The sequence below is a fragment of the Leptinotarsa decemlineata genome, unplaced genomic scaffold, assembly GCF_025532065.1.
Source record: "Leptinotarsa decemlineata unplaced genomic scaffold, Ldec_3_MD MMD2_tig00000251_RagTag_RagTag, whole genome shotgun sequence".
Classification (NCBI taxonomy): Eukaryota; Metazoa; Arthropoda; class Insecta; order Coleoptera; family Chrysomelidae; genus Leptinotarsa; species Leptinotarsa decemlineata.
In genome coordinates, this window is record NW_027412547.1 from 2,200,841 (window position 1) to 2,227,436 (window position 26,596).

The 26,596-nt window shown below is 32.0% G+C and overlaps 1 protein-coding gene across 3 annotated transcripts; it reads left to right on the forward strand.

Moving 5' to 3' along the window:
- Prp40 (pre-mRNA processing factor 40) lies at positions 1 to 26,270 on the forward strand. 3 transcript variants are annotated; one of them, XM_023162918.2, is made up of 14 exons: positions 1 to 159; positions 212 to 502; positions 7,828 to 7,967; positions 8,025 to 8,152; positions 8,210 to 8,311; positions 11,202 to 11,443; positions 11,531 to 11,695; positions 15,440 to 15,619; positions 15,781 to 15,950; positions 16,024 to 16,142; positions 16,392 to 16,621; positions 16,677 to 16,871; positions 17,016 to 17,243; positions 25,900 to 26,270. In XM_023162918.2, exons 1-14 carry the CDS (start codon positions 157 to 159, stop codon positions 26,023 to 26,025), a joined length of 2,319 nt encoding a protein of 772 aa, XP_023018686.1. In that variant the 5' UTR covers positions 1 to 156; the 3' UTR covers positions 26,026 to 26,270. The 3 variants fall into 3 exon arrangements, with proteins under 3 accessions (XP_023018686.1, XP_023018687.1, XP_023018688.1); XM_023162919.2 differs by having other exon boundaries at positions 11,205 to 11,443; XM_023162920.2 differs by having other exon boundaries at positions 11,217 to 11,443.
- Positions 26,271 to 26,596: the final 326 nt, after the last annotated feature.

Genomic DNA, 26,596 nt, shown 5'->3' on the forward strand with positions numbered 1-26,596 from the left:
GTGTTTTCATATTCTGTCTTCTGTCAAATTTTGATTGGATGAGTTTTTAAGATTTCCTTGAGTTAAATAATAATAAAAATCGAAATTGATCTGAAAGTATTTGTAATGGACATACAGCTTTAAATTTACAATTTAGCGTAAGAGCAGCAGATAATAATGGTGGGTAGTGTGAATATTATCAACAAATAGGTTATGTTCTTTTTATGTTTAGGATCCAAACCTACCGCCTCAAGGATTTGTTCCTCCTCCGGGAATCGGTACCCCGCCACTTTTGCCCCAAGTCCCAATGCCTGGAATGGGAGGGTTTGCTCCTATTATTCCCTCTTTTAGTGTACCTCCGCCAGGATTTGGGGGATTTGCGCCGCCTGGGGGATTGCCGGCAGCTAACCCAGCTAACGAATGGACCGAGCATAAGGCTCCTGATGGAAGGACTTATTACTATAACTCCGTTACCAAACAGAGTTCCTGGCAGAAGCCTGACCAGTTGAAGACACCTGCAGAGGTTAGGTTTCTGTTTCATAGCCAGTTTATTTAAATATACCTAAGAACTGAACCTAATAACTATACTTAAGAAAAATGTATTGTTTATGTACATGGATATGACAGCAGTAAATATTTCAACTGGGTGCATACTATTACCACTGGATGGGGATATTATTTGGTTACACAGCTTGCACGTTTAATTAAAAAACACCATAATTTTTGCTCAAAATTCAATATCTAAATAAATATCTAAAATTGGAATAGTTTGCCTTAAATGTCATAACAATTATAATTGTATATGAATTTAATAAATATTTTTGAATAGTTCAATATGCAAACACACGCCACTCTAGATAATAAAACAACCAGAGTGGTCTTTGAATCTATTGATTGAGACCCATTTGTGATATAACAATAGGACGAACTCGGTAAAGTATTATAAACCGGCCTATACCAGCTGTGGCAAATCTTAACGATATCAAAAAATTTTGTTTTAGCACTCCAATAGTGCTATGCATTTATAATGAGCATTTATTACTTTTTACTATAAAGAAACAAAGTATGGTTTACTTTCTCATTTTTCTTTAAATTGCTTCATTTTCTGTTTCTAATTTTTCCTCTCTTCCATTCATTTCTATTTTCATTGTTTGAATTTCTGCTTCGGTCAATGAAATTTTTCTCAACAGCTGTTTTATCTTCGTGAATACATTCAATCATCACAAAAATTATAAGAGAGAGAGAGAGAGAGAGAATATGCATTATTGTATACATGATAAATCATGGTTACAAAGCTTAAAAATAGTACAAAATAATACATATAAAATATTAAAATCAGTACAAGGTGTGTGTACACACACACCAACAGACATACACATATATATATATATATATATATATATATATATATATAAATATATATATATATATATATATATATATATATATATATAAATATATATATATATATATATATATATATATATATATATATATATATATATATATATCAATCTGGATAACAATGTGTGAAATTATGAATCATATACCTAAACCACAATATCGCTTTACGAATATTTAAAAATATACAACTACAACTATGATAGCGTGTCACTGAAATATTACTCAAGGTGGTAATACGGTCTAACAACCAAAATATTTTTTACAGCTTTTCTGAACTGCTTAAGAGGTATAATGTCTTTAATTTCACCAGGTAAATGATTGAATATTTTTCATCCATTGTAAATGAATGAATCTTTAAATAAAGTGGAAGTCGGTCTCGGAAGTTTAATATTATTATCTTGTCTAGTAGTGTAATGAACTTGGGGTGACCCAAATCTGTCAATATGTTTCTTTATTAATATAACAGTTTCAAAAATGTATAAAGCCATTACAGTTAAAATTCCGAATTGTTTGAATAAAGGTTTGCAAGAGTCGCGATAATTAGCTTTGGACATATATCGTATAGCACGTTTCTGTAAAATCAGAACACTATTAAAGAGATAACTACTGCAGCTTCCCCAAAATGCAATACCGTAGCGCAAGCGGGATTCGATTAAAGAATAATAAATCAATTTTGCCGATTGCAAATCTAATTCCTTGGCTACCAATTTAACAGCAAAACACCCAGATGATAAGTTTTTCCTTAAGCTAAAATATGTTCATCAAATTTTAGCGTACCATCAATAAATAGTCCTAAGTATTTAGTATATCCCTTACTTTCAATGCTACTTACTCCAATATTGATATCATTAAGCGTACATTTGAAAGTAATTAGATTTGTTTTTTTAATATTAAAAGAAAGTATATTACACTCACACCATTTGGAAATTTTGGATATATCTTCAATGATTATTTTATTTAAATTCTGGAGAGACGGACTGTGCCAGATGATGGTAGTATCATCGGCGAATAATGTGAATCTACCGGATATATGTATACTTGTCAAATCATTTATATATAATAGAAAAAGAACTGGACCTAGGACAGACCCTTGTGGAACGCCAGATCTAATTGTTTCTAATGAGGAAGATTCTGTAGACTTGACAATTTGATTTCTATTTAATAAGTAGGACTCAATCCACTGGTATGAAAGTCCCCTAAAACCATAATAGTTCAGCTTCTGCAGCAGTATTCTATGATCAACACAATCGAAAGCCTTGGAGAAATCACAGAACACTGCCGCAACTACCTCACCCTCATTGATTTCAGTATAGATATCATATAGTAGGTTAAAAACGGCATCGATTGTATTTTTATTATTTTGGAAACCAAATTGTGAATTGCTGATGATATTATGTTTGTAGAGAAAGTTTATGATTCTTACTTTCACCAATTTTTCAATGAGCTTAGCAATAGCAGGAATAAGTGCGATTGGACGGTAGTTAGAGGGATCATTAGGGTCACCTCCTTTATGTAATGGTACTATTACTGACGTTTTCAATTGTTCCGGAAATATTCCAGTGTTGAAAGATTGGTTTGTCAGGTGAACGAGTGTTTCAAGTGCTTCATCAGGAAGGTTCTCAATAATACTTATGGAGATTTCATCAATCCCAGATGTTTTTTTATTTTTGATTATAGATACCATTTGTTTTAGTTCTTGAAGTTCCGTTTCATGCAAGACAAAGGTTTCTACTACTTTGAATCGTTCAAAATTCTCTAGGGGATCATCATTTGATGTTATGTTTTTTTTTATATTACCAGCGACTGAGCAGAAATAATTATTCAAAGTATTAGGTGAAATAGGTAGATTATTATTTCTAGCCGATTTTCCGCTAAGTTCGTTAATTATTTTCCAAGTTTCAACGGTTTTATTATCCGATTCGATTATTTTATTTTTATAATGGCACTGTTTAGCCTGTTTAATTATTTTCCTATACATATTTCGATACTGGAAGAAATAGTTGTGAAAACTTTCATCTTTGGTATATTTTCTTAAATAATGCAAGCAACGCAAATTTTTTTCTGATATTTAAATACCTTTAGTAATCCAAATTTTTTTCTTAGTTTTAATTTTTCGAATTGGAAATGATTCGTTGAAGACATATAAAAGGGAATTATGGAACTCTGAGAACTGAATATTTTCATGGAGTGAAAGAATCTTTCCCCAGTCGATGTTTGAACATTTTTTTACTTTTACTAAATATTCTTCCTAACCTATGATTCTTTTGATTCTTGTCCAAGCTAATATTTAAGATACACATTATGGCTTCATGATCAGAAAGGCCTGATGGTAATTCTTTACATGATATAGAATCATCATTCATATTAGAGCAGATGTAATCAATAGTTGATTCTGAATACTGTGAGATTCTTGTTGGGAGTCAATATGCATCATTAGGTTATATGAATCAAGGAGATTATTCAAATATTGTGTTTGATGGGAAGTCTCACTGTAATTAATATTGAAGTCACCAGTTAATATCATAGTAGAAAAAATTGGTAACTGATCAAGAACCTGTTCCAAATGATTGAAAAACAGGTCTATATCAGATGATGGAGCCCTGTAAATGCATAAAATATACATATTGATTTGCTTGCAATATATAACTGAAATCTCAAATGATTTTTCAATAGTTAAACTTGTAAAATTTATGTTCTCAAATCTTAGCTTCTCAGAAAGAGATTTTTTAATAAGTATTGTACCACCATGAAGAAATTCAGATCTGCAGTAAATTGATAAAGTTAAATAATCAGCCAAGAAAAAAAGTTCGTCAGCTTTTAGCCAATGCTCAGTTAATAAAAGAATGTCAGGTTCACCTATACTAGTCAAAAATGCATAAAGTTCATTACTCTTGTTCCTAGCTGATTGAATATTAAGTAACATCAAGGACATTGACTGTTCACTCCTGACTTTACCTATAAAAAAGGTATAGTTTTTGATGAACAATAAGTATCAGTATTCTTGAACTGTTCCTGAGTGATTCCTGTCACACAGCAATCATTACTTGATAATAAATTGATTGTTTCTAAATCCCAATTATCAATGAGGTCCATTAGTGCTTTGGCAATATGAGGTTTTGGAACTTTTTTTAGTGAAAATCCATCATTGTTGTAGTTTTTTTGCGAATAACATTGCACTCAAAGAATCGTGCTGTACAACTGCTAAGTCTAGAGAGATATTTTTTGAAATTCAAATTACTTTCATAAATTTCTTGATTTATATGTGCAATGTCGTATCTAAATGGCTCTGAAATAATTATTCTTCGGGTGTGAGCAGATTGTTCGACGAATTCCTTAGCTATCATCTGGTTAACTTGATTTGTCCACAGAATGACAATATCGTCGAGGGTGGAATTGTTAGATAATTGGAGCGCAGTTCGAGCTAACTCTCTATCACAGGCTCCTTGCTTCACAATAGAAGATACAGAATAAAATAACGTTTTATTAGACATGTAATGAGTTAAGTCTTTACCATGGACATTCGATACTATCAAAATTCTTCTTTTGGTTGTTTTCAAAGAGGTATTGGTTCGTTGACATGTTATTTCAGGCTTACGAGGGTGAGTGAGTGTTGTTATATTAATGTTCCTACCTTCTATTTCGTTGTTGTAAGTCGTCTGTTTCAGTTCAAGTAGCTTCAGTTCCTCCACATATGCCATATTGTCCATTGTGAGTGTTTCAATTGATGTTAGCATATTATTTTTGATGATGTTGAATTCTTCAATTTCATTCATTAATCTTTGTAGCTCTTTAGATATTTCCTCATTTTTATCAAAAAGCTCTTTATTTCTTTTCAGCATAGCTACGTTTTCTATCTTCAGCTCATCAATATTCCTTTTATATTCGTTTATGTCCTTGATACAGCCTTGTTCCGTATCAGTAAATACATTTTGTAGATCTAGTGAGGATCTTCGTAGTCTTTGTATGAACATATCCTTTTCTCTGTATCGATTAGATGCTCTAGTTTTTCTTCGTATTTGAAATTATTAGTTGCTGCCCCCGAGTCTTTCAATTTTATTTCTTCTTTTAGTTTTACCATATGAGATTCAAGTGCCGCACGATTCTCTTCCTCCCTGGTTCTTTGCGTTGGAACATTCTCTCGAACATATGATTTTGTGACCTTCCACATTCGTTGCATATTTTTTCCTATCTAGACAGCTGCTATGGAAAATGTTATAACATTGTAAACAGCAAACTACTGAAAGTTCCTTATTTTTACAACATTTGAAGTTAGACGACATTATTCAATAAAGGCAACATTAATAATTGAGTTACCTACGCCACTGGACAATTACTTCTTTATCTGGATGTTGATAGACTTTTTCTTCTGTTGGACTGTTTTTATCATTCAAAGTTTTTGTGCCATCTATATTTTTGCTATTATTTTTTTTGTAGACCACAGATATAGAACTGGATATTATACATAATTGTTCGACAGGCAACACTCCACAACTACGTGATATGCTTCTATTAATTATTTCACTTGAGAGAACTTTTCTTTATGAGCGTTCACATATAAAATTTAAAGGATTATTCAGACTATGTCGGCTGTTATAAGCTTATTTATGCGTTCTCCTCTCAGATTCATTACTATTGCCTCTGTAATGAAACGGTTGCACATTTCCTGGCAGCAGCTATCACATCAGATGAACTCTCCTTCATCCCGAATTTCACCATTTTCTCCAATATCAAATTTGAGAAAAAATTGTTGGTACTCCAATTGGAAATTGAGTAGCAGTACAGTTTTTGTTACTTTCTCAGACAGGGGCTTGATATTAATTACTTATCAATAAATAAATGAATAAAATTAGGCTGACATTTTCTTCGCGTTTGTCACATAATCGATATGTTACTCTAAGTCTATTTCACCATGTGTGAACTCTTCAATCAATCAATCAATCAATTTATTCATTGTAAATGAAACATTACAACGTCGTTATTTCCTTAGTATTAAAATTAAAATACGTATACACAGAGATGCACAGATCAAAATAAAATAAATAAATATATACAAAATTATCATACACATGTAAACCTACAAGAGATGTAGTACATGTATTATTCATTTATAAAATCTTCTATTGAATAGAAACATTTTTCTATTAGGACATTTTTCAGCCAGATGGAGAATTCTATCGAGTGTTTCTTTTTTGCAAAGTCTGGAATTTTACTATATAATTTTGCGCCCCAATAATCGCATCCTTGCTGTGTTTTCTTCAATCGATGAAGAGGAACTTGCAGTAAATCTTTATTTCTGGTATCATAAGAATGATTGAGTACATTTTTTGAGAACATCTCTGGATTTGCGTGAACATATTTTAGACAACTATATATATATGCACTGGGAATGGTGAGGATTCTTTGTTGACGAAAAGCCTCTTTGCAGCTATCTCTATATGCAAGTCCGCATAGAATTCTGATGGCTTTTTTTTGCTGAACAAATATTTTGTTTGAATCAGAACTTGTGCCCCACAAAAGGATTCCGTAAGTTGCTATGCTGTGAAAGTTTGAAAAATAGGTTATTTTAGCCGCTTGATGTGTTGAAATTGTTTTCATTCTCCTTATACAATATATTGCTGAATTAAGCTTCTTACTCATTTTGCTTATTTGTACCTTCCAATTTAGTTTTGAGTCCAGATGTATTCCAAGGAATTTTAGTGATTTTTCCTCTGTATTGTTTTTGCTTGAAATCATTAGCCTTTGAGTTTTTTCTTTGTTTAGCAGGAGTATATTTGCCTTAAACCAAATATCTGCTTCGGCTAGAACTTGCTCTGTCTGTTGTCTTATGTCACCTTCATCTTTGCCTTTAACTAGAAAAGTTGTATCATCTGCATATGCACTTGATGCATAAACCTTGATATTTTCGAGAAGATCGTTTGTGTAGATGATAAACAGAATTGGCCCTAAAATAGAACCTTCCATTCCCAAATAAAGTTTTGCTCTTGGAAATTACACTTCGAGCAACTCATTTTGTTAACAACTGTATATCCTAATAGTTGTCTCCGTAGCCACTACCAAATGAACAAATATATTGGGATTTTTTTATTACAAAGTTTCTTACCACCTATTTTTATTTGAGGCACTTTTTCAGACTTCCTTACATTCCAAGTTTTATTTTATCGGTAAAGACTGAAAGTTTCCTTGACGATTCTTCCCTATATGATCACTTAGAGTTTGTTTTCACACCAACATTATATAGATCGTAACTTTATCTTCAAATTGATATGCAATTGAAGTTAAAACTACCAACTTTTCCACTCAGAATAGATGATATACTACTACATACTCAGGAAAAGTTCCGGATTTGGTATTCGAGGACTTGACTATCACATTGAGATTTCAATGTGATGATTGAGCATATCAACCATGTACACATTTCAAATTGACAATGGCTTTACATTACAGTTGTTACTCTCCCAATGTCCTTGGAAGGAATACACCTCCGACAATGGTAAAATATATTACCACAATGTCACCACGAAGGAATCCAGATGGATTATACCCCCTGAATTGGAGGAGATCAAGAAAAAAATTGCAGCAGAAGAGTAAGGTTTTCTGAAAATTCACATCATTTTCCCAAATTGAAACCGTTTTAATTTCAGGCTGAATCCCCCAACAGCACCTGTGACGCCAAGGGATGTGATCAGTCCCGTGCCTGTACAGCAACCCCTGTCAGTAGCAGTTCTGCCAACAGCAGTAGCTCCTTTGTCTCCGTCAATTCCCGTACCAAGTAAGTTCAGGTGTTTCACTAATTGAAATGGTTTAAAAGGAAACTATATTTTTAAAGGTGTTTCATCAGCACCCAGTCCTGGCGGAAAGAGCGCTCTGGAAGCAGCAATGGCTGCCACACTGGCTTCAATATCTTTACCTGTACCTCCATCAAAACAAGGTGAGACATTATTTATTACACATTTTGATATATATTAAAAAAAGAGGGTGCTAGCTAGTATTACCAATCAATAAACACTACCCACATCGTGAGGTGAGTGACCATTTTTTCAAAAGATTTCATGTCCCTCGGAGCATAAGGCAACAATGGTGCCTTGCCAATGGGGAATGTTCCTCCTGATGAAAATCAAGTAGTTTTCATAAAAGAGCTCTAAAACAACGCATGTTAAACTCATCATTTCAACCTTTTTCTTTAAAAAAATATTTAAATACTTAAAAAAGAGGAATGAAATAATGCATTCAACATTTAAAGGGATTCGTTTCTATTTCACCATTTGACAACATCGGTTGTAGCTAATAAAGGACAATGAATCTGTTACCTGTATGAGACAAACAGAGATGACATATTTCAGAGGCGTGCTGTTCTGTTTACTTATGTTCCCGAGTTCCGAGACATTCTGTGACATAAAACATTTTGTGCACCTAACCTATCTTCCTCTATATAAATAAGTAATAAAACAACTGTTGTTTATGTGGCTTGTGGAGGTGGTATTGAACTATAATTCATATTTTTCCTCAATTGTTGATTTATGAAGATAATTTTCCTTTTTTAAAGTAGAATACCTAGGTAACCTGAACTCCAATCTAACATTCTAGGCGCTGTTGCCAATATGTGAATTAGAAACAAATCTCTTTAAAAATTAAAACCCAACATTTGAAACGTCAATTTGAATACTTTTCGAAGTGAATTTGAAAAACTCATGAATTAAAGTCAACTTTATTTTGTTCAAACTAAAAGTGCCGTAGGTAGTGTAAGATCTTCAAAATACTCTATATACAGGGTGTTTCAAATTCGATTGTCACCATTGGGATCTGGGAAACTATGAGAGATACGAAGATGGTTAAATTGGGGCAAAGTTGCGCATTTACGTGACTAACAATATGCCGTTGAGAAAATTCTGATGTCTGGAGATATCCAGAAAAAAGAGAAATTTCGGAAAATGGTTTTTATTTTTTTTGGCTTTATTTTTCGAAGGATTCGAAAATAAATTGCACTTCCACATTGCCACTTTTTTTCTGCTACATGATGGTGTTTTCAGATTTGCTATCCGACGTTTTGTCTTCCGGCCACCATCATGGTTTAGACCAATATTTAAACCAACTGTTTTTTTTAAGAAAAAAAATCTGTTTTTTCATTGGGTTTTTCTGTATGTTGTTGATATTATTTTAATAATGACAACTACAGCTCAATAAACTACAAATAAAAATTTGATATTTAAATTTTTAAATCAGTATATTTTTAATTATTCTAATAACTAAAACAACTGTAATTTTACACTAGTTATATTTAAATTTATCTTCATTTTGTTATCTTAACAAAAATAAAATAATTCCAGAACAGTCCTGATGGATATCGCTTTTGGGCATCTCTATTTTATTTTATTTTTCAACAAGGCTGACTGAATTCAAGCTGACTATATATATTAGTTTTAGAGTTGTATATTTTTAAAATTTTACCATTTGATAATTTTTATACATATATTTTTCCTTTTTTATTAGTCTATTTATCTGTTAATTTCAAGGAAACAAGTAATCCTTAATCACTTGTTCACTCCATGCAATTTTATTATTCATATATTGTTTTTTTTACTGTGAATAAAGTGTCCATTATTATTAAGGTGGTTCCCTCGTCGCATCGTCCGCTGTGAGCGACGGCGCGGCGATCAGGCGACTCATGGGATTCCCAAGTTGATCTTCTGTGATTCCAGTGTAATAGTTTTATGGCACTTACTATTTATTTTACAAATTCAATACTTGTGTAGTGATTATTAAATTGGAAAAAAGAGAAGATAATAATAATAATGTATTTCCCAAGAGACAAAATATTGAATTGGAATAGTCAAGTCTAGTAAAAAGAAACATACAAGGTAGATTTAACAATATCACATTCAGAGCTTTGGAATACAAAGACTCGCCGTTAAAAATATATAAAAACATATAAAAATGTAAATTATAACAGAAACATTAATGACAATATTCTTATGAGATATCTTCTGAAAAGAATTCATCTGTTGAATAAAAACATCTTGTAACAAGTAATTTTTTGAGTTGCTTTTTGAAAGTCAATAACGAGGAACAGTTTTTCAATTCATTTGGTAATTTAGTAAATGCACGTAAGCCATTATTAGCAGGAGAGCTGAAATGTACTCTATTTTTACAAATTGGTATATGGAAGTGATTTTGAGAACGATATTTACTTGATGTATATCAGAATTCTTCACAAAACTATCTCTATTCTTGAAAGAAAATGAGTTCAATTTTCGCGGGCTACGCTCATTTGGTTTGAGATTTTTTATGTTGGTACACTCTGGTCTCGAATATATGTTCACAATTTCAGCTGTTTAGCATGTTTAGTTTGTTGCTGAGGCGCATACAAATTGAAATTATTTTGCGTGTTTGTAAAAAATGGAATTGAGTACAAAAAAAACACTTGAAATGTTGACAGTGGCATACGGTGATTGTACCCTGAGTCAGAAAAATGTTTACAAACGTTCAGAAAGTGAAGAAAATCCTTATGGAGACTAGTCTAATCACTATTAAAGAAGTTGCTGACGATGTCGGCATATCGATTGGCTCACGATATGCAATTTTTTTGACAATTTTTAGGCATGATGCGTGGCGACAGCGAAGGTTCCAGAATTGATGAATTTTGACCAAGAAAACCATCGCAGATATTTGTATGTTCTGAAATTTGTTCGTAGTCTTGTTTGAATTTGCCATAATTCTTGAATTCTGCTCACCTTACATTTACCATTGTCCCTGTGATACTTGAGAAATTCAGTAAAGATACAACCAACACCCACAGAATCTCTTTGAAATATCCATTGCAGCAGTCATCATTTCAGACGAGGATTCCAACATGTCTACTCACAGCGATCCTGGCACCAAAGAATCCCGCAATTCGACACCCGAGCCGAAAATCTTCAAAGACAAGAAGGAAGCCATGGAGGCTTTCAAGGAGCTCCTTAAAGACAAGAACGTTCCGTCCAACGCGACCTGGGAGCAGTGCGTGAAGATCATATCAAATGATCCACGTTATGAAACCTTCAAGAGGTTGAACGAAAAGAAGCAGGCGAGTAGAAATAATAACGATGAAGTGATTTCAACTGAACTTATTCTGTGGCATTCATTACTATTATTGATGATTGAATTGTTGTAGGTTTTTAATGCATACAAGACTCAAAAGCAGAAAGACGAGAAGGAGGAGCAAAGGTTGAAATCGAAAAAATACAAAGAGCAATTGGAGGAATTTTTGTTGAAAACTGATTTGATAACGTCTAATACCAAGTACTATAGGTGCGATGAGATTTTCTCAACTATGGAGGTAAGTAAAAATGGCTGTATTGAGATATAATTATGGGGGAGGTATTTTTTAAATATTTCAAAGTGTTATGACTTCAAATTATAGAGAAATGAATGTGTCAATATGCTTGAGATAAAAAAGGTATAGTATTTCGAAATAAAGATTGATTTACACAAACATGATTCCAAGGAAATATGGAAACATTCAAAAACACTTTTCAAATGCAAAAGTAATACTAAATTTCAAGGATTGAGTCTTCAAATTGAAATCACACCAACGTACAAATAAAAAACATATGAAGTGATTAAAAATAGTCATCAATTAATGGTTCCGAATAGGAAGCTAAAGAAATTATAAAATAGTTGAAGTCAATGAAATAAATGTATTCATAATGAATATAAGATTTTTCATTCTTATTTCTACATTATAATGAAATTATTATTTTCCTAGCTTCTTATTTAGAACCATTAATTGAAAATGGGACTTGAATACGCTACCAACATTCTCATGTATATGTAGATGATGCATATGTATATGTGTGTGTGTATATGTGCTACATGTATACATAAATAAAAGTTATATATTTCTATTTTATTTTAAACGTGACTAATTACTGTCTTATTTTAACAACATGTATTACTTTTACGATTATAAAGTATGCTATTTTCTATCTACCTAAAAAAAAAAAAAAAATGAAAAAAAAATCAAAAAAATTATATTTTTTTTCTAGGATAGCAAATAATTTGACTATTAACTCCAGAATATTAACATATAATTGTATAATTAAACCTCATTTTGAGTACTGTCCAACTTTAATGCATTTAATAAACCAAAATAGGCTTTCCCAATTTCAAAAACTCCAAAATAGGAGCATGAGAATTATATTAAGATGCAGTCGTTATACTTCCATTGATCACATGTTGAATATACTACAATGGCTGTCGATTTCAAATCGATTATTCTTTTTAACAATGATTTTTATATTTAAAATAACCAAAAGTCTCCAACCAACATATTTTAATGAATTTTTGGTTTTTAATAATCAAATACATGAACATGAGACAAGATCTTATAATAATTTTCATATATATAGAACTCACACTGGTGGCGGAACTAAAAACTTATTCTACAAGGGACTACGGGAATTTAACAATTTACCAAATGCCATTAAAGAGGAAAATACTGTAAGAGGGTTTAAAAGTAAATTATTGGAATACCTAGAGCGTTAGTTAGTTGGAAAATATGTATATTATATATAGTTACTATATCAATATTGGTTTTCAACATTGGGTATTATAAATTGTATATTTTTTATTATTATCTTTTTATTTAGTTTATCTTCATTATTGTTATTATCTATATAAATATTTGAATTTTATTAATATTTTTGGCATTGTGGAAATTTAAATTGTTAATTAGTTATTATGTCTTGTAAGATTAGGATGTATCCTATAATAAAGATTACTACTACTACTACTACTACTACAATTTCTATACGTGTTCAATCATGTCAAAAATAAAAATAAAGATTATTATTATTATTATTCTAATTATGTGTTGAAATTCGGTATGCAGGGTCAAAATCAATTCACAAGCAATTCTTAAAATAATTTGTAATTGTGATGACTCCTGTTAGACAATCAACCCCCCTTTTTTTCTTTTTTTTTAGTATAGTAATAATAATAATAATATCTTTATTCACTGATATGATAAAATAAAAATAATACAGAATACAAAAAATAAAACAATACAAGACAATATTATTGCATTACAACAATATAAATGATGATTGAAATTTAATAAAATAGTTAAAATAATACAATAATAATATAATAAAAAAAGTTGAAATTTAATAGTTAAGATTAACAGTATAGGTGATGCTATAATGATTGCAGGCGACGTAACACGATCAAGTATTGAAGATGAATAGATAAAAACCAAGACGATTAAATATTTGTGTTTGATCGGTTTTAAGAACTTCCATCTATAATATGAATTTTTTTAATTCTTTTTTGAACAATGACTCATGAAATATATTTCTTATAGCTTCCCGTGTTTTACTAAAAAGTTTTGCAGCAGTGAAAAAGTATGCTCTTTGTGATATTGATTTTTTTAACCATAAAAAAACAAGTCAGACAAAGTATTTTTTCAATTTATGAAAGAAAAAAGCTGTATAATCACATACCTTACGCTATTAGGAAGGAAAAAAGCTATAAAAAGTTCAGAAATCTTGTTAAAGATGCCCTTGCAACTGGAGCGTACTACAATCTTGATGAATATTACAATGGAACTTCACTATAATTTATTATAGGTGTTTTTTTTTGTTGTTTATATTGACACATATACTTCAAATTATATTTTATACTGTGATATATCTTATTTTATTGATGTGACATGTGAACTTATGTTCAAACTGTGTATATTTGTTTTTTACATTTTTTTGAAAGGGACCATACAAACTATTTTGTCTACAAACATTGTTAAATTTTATTTTTTATTGTTGTATTTTATCTATTAGATATGTGAACTTAGTTTTGCTCAAATTGTGTTTCTGGGTATTTCTGTTTTTGAATTGTTTCTTTTCTTTTATTTTTTGAAGCGCTATACATACCAGATTTTTCAACAAGCTTTGTCAATAAGACCGTATTTTCTTGGACAATAAAGTATATGTTCATCTATCTAACTGGGTATGTGAGTTTTTCATGATCTCGAGTGTCATATGTGTGATTTCGGACTGGTGCGTTATTTTTATTAAAGTGATATTTTCCATTTGTACAAAAATAATATAGTTGCCTGAGATCCATAACAGAATATTCCTTGTATAATCGATCTGTTGGAAAGCTTACATTTTTCGAGTAGATTAGTTTTGAAAATCTCCTCCGGATACCCCTGTTTTACAACGTGTTTGGATCTAATTCTCGGTAAGTGTCAGTTCATTTGTTTCAATCGCTCTCAGTCACCTGTTACCTACGAATACTGCATTAACTCCCTCCCACTCAACAATGTAAATGAAGTCATAGATCTTGGTGTTAGATTCGATACCAAACTATCTTTTTATTTGCATATTACTGAAACTTTCAAAGTTCTAGGTTATGTATCCATGTATTGAAAATTCTATTTTGTTCCTTAGTGGGATCGAATTTGGAATATGTCTCTGTTGTAAGGAGTCCTTTGTATTATGTGCACGAGTTGTCACTAGAAAGAGTTTAGAATGAATTTTTGAAAACTGACTCTTATAAATTAGGAATGCAAGTAGGTCTCTACCAAAACAGTGACGTTTGATTTATTCTTCGTTTAACCCGATTGGAAAATAGGCGTATTCAAATTGATTTACTTCTTTTTATATAAAATGGTATCAGGGCATTTTTATTGTCCCCAATTACTCAGTTTTATTAATTTGAAAGTGAAGCAATGCGAAACAAGGGGTGATAAATCTGTCTTCATAGTGAACAAGCGTGTATCAAACTATGGACACAATAGTCCACTATCAAGAGTCAGGTCTCGATTTTTGTTACAATTCTATGGAAGCATTCAAATATGAGGTCAAGGATTACGTATTTACTATGTAGTTTGTGAAATTATATATCAGTCTTTAGTTGGTTTTTACTGTGTAAGTTATCAATTATATACAATTGTATTACAACATTGTAAAACAGGGGTATCCCGTTTATACTAATACATAAGTTAATGAATAGTTTTGAAGTTACATCCTATTTATGGTGGGCTTGCCTATTCGAAATGAACTTACTTTGGAACTTTGTTCAGATATGGAGCAACGTAGCAGATTCAGACCGCAGAGACATCTACGAAGACGTGATGTTTACGCTGGCAAAACGCGAAAAAGAAGAAGCGAAATCTCTGAAAAAACGCAACATGAAAAAACTCTCTGAAGTGCTAGAGAGCATGACAAAAATCAACTTTGATACGACGTGGAGTGAAGCGCAAGTATGTTCTCTAGTTCCTTCCAAACGTATCATATTTATAAATTATTGATTGAAGGAGTCCTAGCTCTGAGCCTTGGGGCATACCCAGCCCATTATAAAGTTCATTTTGGCATTTTAAAAAATATTTAGTCATCTCATTGATAATAAAAATATCAACGATAGGTATTACTGCTGGAAAACAATTCCTTCAAGAATGATGTCAATCTTCTGGCTATGGACAAGGAGGATGCATTGGTGGTTTTTGAGGAGCATATTCGAGTGCTCGAGAAGGAACAGGCCGAGGAGAAGGAAAGAGAGAAAAGGAGGCTGAAGAGACAGTGCAGGAAAAACAGGTGAGAGTGTTCAATATGCGTCTTTTGACCTGGTGATTTCTTTCGATTCGTGAACTTTGAATATTGTTCACAGGGATCAGTTTCTGGCACTCTTGGATCATCTGCATGAAGAGGGAAAGTTGACTTCGATGTCTCTCTGGGTAGAACTGTACCCTATCATCTCAGCTGATATTAGATTCTCCGCAATGTTAGGTGAGTTGGGGCCTTGAAAAACTATCATTATAGAGAATTAATATATGTTCAGATTGAATGTTACTGCAGTTTTATCCCAACAGCAACCTGTTGTTTTCAACACCTTGGCACGTGTTTCGATCACCAAGTGATCATCTTCAAGAGAAGTTTAATTTTTCTCTTGAAGGTGATTACTTGGTGATCGAAACACTTAGCATTACTTTCAAATATTTAGAAAATAGCAGTAAAGCTCACTTTTGAAACTTTCAGGCCAAGGAGGATCGACACCTTTGGATCTCTTCAAATTTTACGTTGAAGATTTGAAATCGCGTTTTCACGACGAGAAGAAAATCATCAAGGAGATTTTGAAGGAAAAGGAGTTCGAAGTTAAAGTCGATACGTCTTTCGATCAATTTGCAACGGTGATTTGCGAAGACAAAAGATCGGCAACCTTAGATGCAGGAAATGTCAAATTAACTTTCAATTCCTTCTTAGAAAAGGTAACGTATTTCCCTGTGAAGTATAACTGCCTTTAAACTTTTTTATTTATTTTAGGCTGAGGTGAAAGAAAAAGAACGGTTGAAGGAAGAGACGAAGAGATTGAAAAAACTGGAGATGAATTTCAAAACTCTACTGAGGGAAATGAACATTGACTTTGAACTCAGGTGGGATGAGGTCAAAGGAAAACTTGAAAAAGAAGAAGAGTTTGCAGCTTTCGAATCTGATTCTGAAAGAGAAAAAATATATAAGGTAAATAATCATTTTATGCAACAAATCTGCCAACAGATTCAAACATTGTTTGCTTCAAAATAGGTGAGGTGTGTGAACTGAATAATTCCTGTAGAAGCACAACTAGCAAAACTACCAGATCTGAAACCTATTGATTAATTTCAGGAATACCAGCATGAGATGGAGGAATCTTGCAGTCATCATCATTCGAGATCTAAAAAATCCAAGAAGAAGAAGAAGAAGGTCTACAAATCCTCCAGCAGTGATTCTGAGAGTGATCGGCATAAGAAGTCGAAGCACAAATCGAAAAGTCCTACACCTTACTCGGAGGATAGTAACGAGGAGTACAGGAAGAAAAAATCGAAGAAGAAGCACAAGAAAAAGAGTCCTTCAGTGAGTTACTGACTATTTATTTTTTCACTTCAATTTTTTTTTGGCATTATGACAGCAATTCAGTTTGAGAATTTGAACGTTTAAGTTAGGATGAGTTATTAAATAATAATTTATTAGAGGATGGTGTTTTTGATTTACTTTTTTTGTTGGTGGTTACTAGGAGTTTCAGTTTTTTTTTTTAGTTGTAATCAGGTGATGGTGAATAAATAATCTAGTATTGCCAGGTGTCAAAGAACATTTTCCATTATTGGTGGTAGCAATTAATTTTTTTTATTGGAACTCGGATATGCGTGTCTTATCATTGAAGAAATGGTCTTTCTTCTGAGGAAAATACACTTTGTAAATGCAATGTTTACTCCAGCAAACAAAATACTATACTTTTTGTTGGAATTGATAGACCAATACTTGAAAAAAAGCAAGAGATGTAGAATTTCCGCCACAAACATTTGATAGGCAAGTCATTTTGAGTTATCTCAATGTTAATCTTCAAATTCCCCAGAGTTCAACTTATCATATACGTAGATGATTTCTATGATATTACCTTATTGCACGAGCCTGACAAAATAAAAATATTGAGAAATAGAAAGAACGGCCATTTTTCGAAAAAAAATGCTCTTTTAAGAAAAACTATTGAACCTAGGCATAGGGAATACTTAATGAAATTTGTAAAGGTTTCGCTGACGCTCCTTATGGATCAATAATATACTGGGTGTTCCATTCAAAATAAGGAAGATTCTGCAAATTTTTATTTACAATATGTGGCAAGCGGTTTTTCATACCCTGTATATCACAGGTCGACTTCAGATATATCGTTTGGGAGAGTTACCACTGTAAAATATTTGACCAAAAAATAAATACAATTGGACTTGGCACAACTTTATAATTTCAAATATTCTGAGTGACGAATATTGGAAAAAAAAACCTGTCATGCTAGATATCTCGAAAACCGTCAAAATTTTCGAAGTGAAGATATACATAAAGTGTCTTTTATTTTCTATGTAGAAACCGAAAAAGCGATAAAAAATATAGGTTGCCATTTAAAAAAACACAGTTGAGATCCGCCCAGAAAAAACTGAACACCCTGTGTGACCGCCAATATTTTTATTCTGTCGAGCTCGAGTAATAAGGTAATATTATAGAAATTCAGATTCCTATCTGTTTCTCAAATAGAGATATGGAACACCGCGCCACTGTTGCAGGACCCTGTATATATATATATATATATATATATATATATATATATATATATATATATATATATATATATATATATATATATATATATATATATATATATATATATATATATATATATATATAACAGTGCATTCCATTTAAAATGAGCCACCCTGAATAACTTTTTATACAATGATTTGCAGGAAAAATAAAAAACAATAGTATACAGGGGGACACATTTTGACATATTCACATTTGATTTTACTTCCCCTATCGCACCCCCAGAGAATGTCACCATTTTTTTTAAATGCATCACCCTATATTGTTTCTCATTGTCAGATGCTCCAAATCATTTGAGTTGAAAACCCTGAATAACTTTTGAAACAATGATTTGCAGGAAAAATAAAAAAAACAGGTCAACAATTATACACGAGGTCACATTTTGAAATATTCGTCCTAGAGACAAATATGGAAGCAATAAATCAGAAAAAGAGATTTTTGATTAATTCTTGAATCAAAATCTGATGACTTGACAATGAGCTGAAAAAAAATCTCTATAGTAAACGTTCAAAAACGTTTCCACCAATTTCCATACAATGGTACAAACAAGCTTCCATTGCCACCCTCACATGGTTGAAAATCTCGGTAGTTATTTCTCTGCAATGCCTCATGATATCCTCTCTCAAATTTTCTAATGTTGTTAATTGAATCTCATACACTTTAGACTTCAAATGACCCCATAGAAAGAAATCTACAGGAGTGAGATCTGGAGACCTTGGTGGCCATTCCGTAGGACCTCTTCTGACAATCCAGCTACCAGGGAAATGATTATCCAAAAATTGTCGCACTGGAGCTGCTTAATAAGGAGGTGCACCATCCTGCTGAAAAACTATTTCGTTTTCGAATAAATTTATTGCCCTATTGCCCTATTGATGCACGTTATTATTCGATTCCCCAACATATCCAAATATTTATCACTAGTCAAATTATCATCGATAAAACAAGGTCCTATGTTGTGGTCACCTAAAATTCCTGCCCAAAATTCAGTTTTTGAGGTCGTTGGGTATGAACTTGAAGGTATAAACGAGGATTTGTATCATTCCAATATTGACAATTTTGCCGATTCACCTCTCCATTCAAATTAAACGTACATTCACCCGAAAAACAAATTTTTTACAAGAAATTCTGATGGAATTTTCCATTAGTCCAACGTGCCCTAAAACTGCAGTACAAGTAGCTTTATGGTTGACAACTCCTGAACGGTTATGCTTTTTATTGTCAACAGATCCAGCTTCCATGAATTTGTTCAATAATTTTAAAACGTATTTGTGTCGTACATTTCTTCCTGGATGATTATCATTGAACATACGGACAGCAGCTCAAGCACTATTTCCATTCTTATAGTACAAACATACAGAGTGGGCCAACGAAAAGTATGCACCTTGCTTTTCCTCTTTTTTTGTTACTTAACGCAAAAATGCTCGGACAGGTCAATTTTGCTTGTGAGGGGGACACATTTTAGATGTATTTTTCTACCTGTGCCGTCAACCCCCTAGCGAGGTTGAGTAACAACCCTAAAACTTTAAATGGAAAGTGGGGTCGAGTGATATATCATTTGAAAGGGCACAAAATTATCTTTCCAATGATATCTAATTTGTTGTATTTCACTCAAACATGTAGGTATTATGAAGAAAAACAACTACAACCTAGTACTTTGAAATGTGTAATTGACTTAGTAGAATCCTACTTCAGCAAGTGCTGAAAATGTGACCCATTTGCTTCCATACAATAATACAAATTTTGTTCAAATCTATTCCTAACATACTGTAGCATATCAGGTGTTATACTTCTGCACTCTGCTGTAATTCGTTGGCGAAGATCTTCTATGGACTCGGGCTGCATAGCAAAATATTTATTTTTCAAGTGTCCCCAAAGGAAAAAGTCTAAAGGCGATAAATCAGGTGACCTGGCAGGCCATTCGATGGAGCCTCTCCTTCCAATCCACCGTCCAGGAAACCGGTCATCTAAAAACTCTCTTAGCGGAGCAACATGTGAGGAGGTGCTCCATCTTGCTGGAAATGAAGCCGATCATCATTATGATTTTCGTCATTTTCAATTATTGCTGTTATGAGAGGATCAATTGTATCTTCAAGCATGTTCAGGTAGACCTCACCAGTTAAATTCCCAGGAATAAAAAGTGGCCCTATGATATGACTACCTAATATGCCACACCAGACATTGATTTTTTGAGGGTACTGGGTATGGACCTCACGGAATAAGTGTGGGTTACTGTCATCCCAGTAATGGCAATTATGCCTTTCACAGCTCCATTCAAAAAAAATGTACTCTCATCAGAAAAGCACGTGTTGAATGATAGGTGTGGATCATCAATTAGTAGCTGGCTCAATTGTTCACAAAATTGCAGCCTTCTATCAGGATCATCTTCATTGAGTTCCTGTACTAATTTAATTTTGTACGGATGAAATTTATAGGCTTTTAATATTTGATTTATAACAAAATTGTTTTATTATAACTTTAAATATAGTCGTTCAAAGTTCGATTCAAATAACCTAAATAGTATTTTTAAAGAATTTAGTTTCAACAAATTTTGGACACGATTTTTTAGGTTGAGAACTTTTTTATTCATGAACCGTATAAAATAAATCAAACTCTATTAAATGAAACTTACTATTTAGGAGAATAACGTCAATCATTTATTGATAAAAAATATATAAAATTACTGTTCTCTTGATTTTGCTGAAACTTTGGTTAACCATATTTCTAGTTTGTGAAACGGTTTTTCCATTTTGTTAGAAAACCAAAAATTGATGTCCACACGTATGAAATCGCAGGCGACATCTAGTTTTGGATATGTGTTTGAATATCATAGTTCATGTGGATTGGTCTTAGCGTGGAATATTGTGACGAGAAGAATTTGCAAGAGTTTTTTCTGTGAGAAAACCTACACAAAATCTGTCGGAGGTAAAACAATGTTCGTCGTTGTGATAGCCAAGGAAGTAGATGTTTACCAGACTTTTGCCCGATTCTACTGTGTAGGGAGAGACAAATGTTTTGATATATTTATTTTTTTGGCATATGAGTTTCTCTTTGACCCAGGCATCATACCGATTAGATTTTTGCTTATGTTCATAAACATCTTGTGAATGTAATTGAGATTTAATAGTCTAAATCAGCAATGAACAGACTAGACTGTATACTTACTAGTGAAATAGGATTATTTATAAAACCTATACTATGACATTTTAATTATTAATTTTACTTTATTAAATCAACTCAATATTTTTCAACTTGTCATCAGTGTTTAAATATAAGGATCAGGTAAGTAGATAATATTGAAAAGAGGAAGAACTTATACACAGTTGAATACAACTGGAAGTTATTTACGTGTGATTATAGTGTAATATTTTCATGAAACCAATTTTTAATGTTATCTGGTTTTGCCCTAGTTATTATGTGACCAATTCTAAATAATTATGAATACACTGACCCATTAGTTGTTGATATCTAATAATTGGTATCCATGATAATAAAACAATTTTCATACTCTGATCTTCTCTTACTTTATCCCCTCTACACTGTAGCTTCTTCAGTTGAACCATTTCAGTTGAAGAAACTATGGTGTAGTTTCAAAACTAAATTAATAATCATAGACAAATCTAATTCTTAACATTCATGAATTTTCACTTGCCTAAATTTAAAAGAGGTTTAGTGTGTCTCAACAAAATTAGTTTAAGAAACCTGTTATGAGTTTTTATCAAAAAAAAGTTGCCTTTACCGGGTTACAACGAAATCAATGTACAGTTTGACAAGAATAGGAAAAAGTTTCAAAATCTTAATTTGAGACCGCCTTAGCTGTGCGTAGAAGACAGAAGTGGAAACGCCCACAGCCCGGTCAGTCGAATTTGTCTGTTGTGAAGTGAGCATCGCGGGTTAACCGAGTGTACAGTCCGAGCAGAAATAAAGCGTGAAGGGTACAATTTGAGTTTTGTAACTTAACAGCATGAAGTTTAAAGTTATAGCCAATGTAACTTTTTTATGCAATGAGAAGCGGCAGAAAATAACCCTATGAAGGACTTTAAAAGAGTTTAAGAAAGAGCTGCTACGGCAACTGGCGTAAGTTTAAGCAGTATACAAAAAATTTCAAAGGAAATGAAATTGATTGAGAATGGAGGAGCTGCTGCTTTTTTGACACCAAATATAAAAAGAAAGAAAGTCGCAGCTAAAACTAACTTAGATAGTTTTGATAAAGAATTGCTTCAAAGATTTATTATTATTATACTGTCGATAAAAAGGTTCGAACTCTTCGACGCATACATCATGAATTTAAATCCGAAAATAATTATGCTGGTTCCTACGAAAGCTTGAGAAAAGTTATGCATGAAATGGGATTTCGTTGGATAGAAACGAAAAATAATCGAAAATTATTAATGAAAAAGCCAGATATCGTCCAGTTTAGAACAAATTTTTTGTGAAGTATGAAAAAATTTCAAGAAGAAAAGCGACCCATAATTTTCATGGATGAAACCTATATTAATTCCTCGCATACCCACTTGTATTCCTTGCATTCAATACTTACGTTTTGGGAATCTATCCATGATAATAATTAAATAATCATCATAAAAAATTATTATTGATCTGTTAATTTTCATCAAGTAACGAATCAGAGTATTTATAATTTTTTGGGAATCAACTCTATTTCCTTTTTCAAATTCCAGCATTCTTGAATACCAATATATCAGATATGCCAATACAAAATCTGTTGAAATTTGATAATAGAAATACAAAATGAAAAATCACAACGAAAACTTTTCATCTCTGGATATTCTTCATATACCTTTTCTCGTCTGAAATGGAAAGCCCAACTTGAGGTAATGTAGGTACATTTTGTTTGATTTGTATTTTATTTTAATTTTCTTTGGTGTTCGTATTTTTATTATTGTATTTTGGGCCATTTGGAATTTTTTGACTTTCTATAGGTACTTAATCAGCAATAAAAAATGCTTCAACATAAGTTGCACATATAGAAAACTAGAAGTTTGGAATTTCATTCGGTATAAAACGTTTTTTCTTGGTATATGTATATGCCAAATTAAAGATAAGAACTGCCGAAAATATGTTTGAAATATTTCAATACAGTTTAATCGCGAAGTTTAAACTGTAATAACAAAACAAATTATATTTTTCCACGTGTTTTGGCACGGAGCAGCCTCAATAGTCCAGTCATTTTAGGGGGTTTGCCTAGGAAAGTGGTCATACCCAGCTGTAAATTTGTATAAACTTTGTATTTTGGCATCATAAAAGTATTCTCAAAATTCACATATGATTCGACGGCCGCAACTTCAAAAATTGGGGGTCGAAAGTCAAAAAAACTGACTTTTTCCAAGTTTTTTGCCAATATCTCGTTTCCAATGGGTTTTATGCCAATTGTGTTCATTATCAATATTGTAGAGAATTCAATTCTCTACAACTTTTGTCTCAAACATTTTTTTATACGATGAATCGTTTTTGAGATAGAGGGCAGCGCGAGTGCAGATTAAATATTATTTGAAACCAACTGGTTGTCCCGATCGAAATCAGCTCATTTAAGGTTTATAAATTATTACTCAATAAATAATTATAAATAATTTTCATTTTTATTAACAAATACATTATATCCAAATATTTCTTTCATTAATTATTTATTTTCAATCAGTTTATTTTAGAATATAACGATTGAGATTCTTCACCAAATTATATCTGTTAAAATATGTTTTTCGGTTAACCAGCCTCAAACTTGTTGGAATGATGATCTATTTATTTTGTAGAAGTTCATATTGAATATAGGATAAAGAAAAGAGCTATTGTCTGATTTCTACTAAGATTTTTATTTGTTACGACCGGTTTTTATACCATTTTCACTAGATAAAAGCTACTTTCTTTTTTCTATATTTCTTCTAGCTTAAAGTGTAACATTCTGCATCTATTGAAAATATACAGAATATTTTTCTATTGTAAGTTTCAGAATATCTACTACTTTGGTGATGACTCAGTGAAGAGTTTCATGATAATGTATAAACTTAAGATAAATGTCAAGTATTCTTTTATTGAACTTTCCACAAGCATTAACATGAAGACAATTGTTCATTCGTTGAAAATACCTTCAAGATTATTTCAATTTTCCACGATTTTACATTGAATTGCACTTGTATCTGGTCTGCAACTCACTTCAACCATAGTTATGATATTGAGATAGTTCAGAATAAATTTCTTAGATATGTTGCCTACAAAATGAACATGCCAGCTAGAAGTTATTCACTCTTTGAAATACGCTCCACAATTGGATAAAATTCCTACATGAATTGTTGAACAACGAAATTAATTGCCCAACTCTTCTCTGTCAAGTCAATCTGCATGTTCCCCCGAGAAGAACACGTAACAACCAAACTTTCGGTCTTGACTTTCATAGGTGTAATTATGGAAAACATTCTCCTTTGATCAGAATTCTATGGAATGCCAATGAGACCAATATTGATTTTTTTCACATCTCTCAGAGAACTCTTAGATATACTTTACGTTGTGTAGATTTATAAGATTATGTTTTTTATTACAATTTTATTTTAATTTTTCCTATGTAGGTTGATTTATTAGATATATAGATACTAGAATAGTTAACTTTCTAAGGTATATTGTATAAAAATTGGGGGTTACCCGTTGAATAAATGAATAAAAAAAAATTAAAATAAAAAATAACCTTCTGTAATATTACGGATACCTTGTTCAGAGTGTCATTTATAGATGAATGCACTTTAATCCGGCATTGTATGTTTGTAAGGAACAGCTTGCGTTTGCGTTAGGTACAGACTTTCATCTTCCGTTAACATTGGAATTTAGGAGAAGATAAATGCATGCAGTATTGAATATGGCAGCGTGAAATTTGAATGAGTTGGATAGAAAGGAACGAAAATTATATAAAACTTATGATTTGAAAAAATATCATATTGTGAAATTTATATTTGTCCCACCTTCATAATTTCTTGCATAGACCAAAATGCGGTTAACTACTAAATTTTCAATTTTGGTCCATTGTTTCCCAAATAATTATATCCTTATTTATTTCAATTTAAGGTTTATTCAAATTTTACGAAGATTGATTATATCAGAAGAATATTTTTCTATATTTTCTATATAATTTTCCTCCCCTCTCTCAACTAATCTAAATACAACATATGAAAAATTTTCAACCACTCCTTGAATAGATTTCAACTAAAAATAAATACCCAAGTAAAATATGTTGACTATAGTTAACAAACAGTGAAAGCATTTTACCCCAGATATGTCAATTCATATTACATCAGCAACTCCTTTTTGTATGACCAATATTTCTGCAGACAACCCCTCACGCAAATAATAAACCTCTACCAAACCTTCCCACACTGGATAAATCGACCTGGATGTAGCTAATTTTTTTACGTTTCTGCAGAGCACTCCCACGTCAGACAAATACAGACAAGAAGAAGGACGAACCGCCGGACCTGGAGAAATCAGTGAAACAGAACTTGAGAAACAGAGGGCGTTGTTGTTGGCTAAGCTTAAAGAGAGTGATTGAAACTGACAATGATAATGTTTCTTAGAATATTTTAGGTTTTTACTGTGTATTTTAAGTGGTGATTTTATTTGGACGATTTTACACAAACAAGAATTTTGTGAGGAACAGTGGGCTTGAAACAGATGGTTATTCGGATTAATGAAACGACATTTTTTTCTACACGGTTAAGATGATGAACACTTTTTTTTATAAGCATATGCTAGTGAGCTAGCGTATGCGTACTTTCAATAAATATTTATCTTGTATGAGGGTCTTGAATTTTATGTGTCCCAAGACATTTATCATTTAATTCCATGCTTTTTGAAATCATAAAATGGGCAAAATTGTCATTTTTGGGTTCTGTCCATTTTTTAAATTCTCTATCATTCTGTGATAGAAACGATGCTTTTCCAAACTTTATTAATTTTCCAAATATTTGATATCATAAAACAGTGTCATTTAATGAACATCTTATTGTGAGATTTTCAATGAACAGTATAGAAAGCCACATCACGTGTTTCAATATATAATAGATTCCTCAGGCGTCTTCACACTGTCTTAATAATACCTAACTTGTGCTTTATATTATACT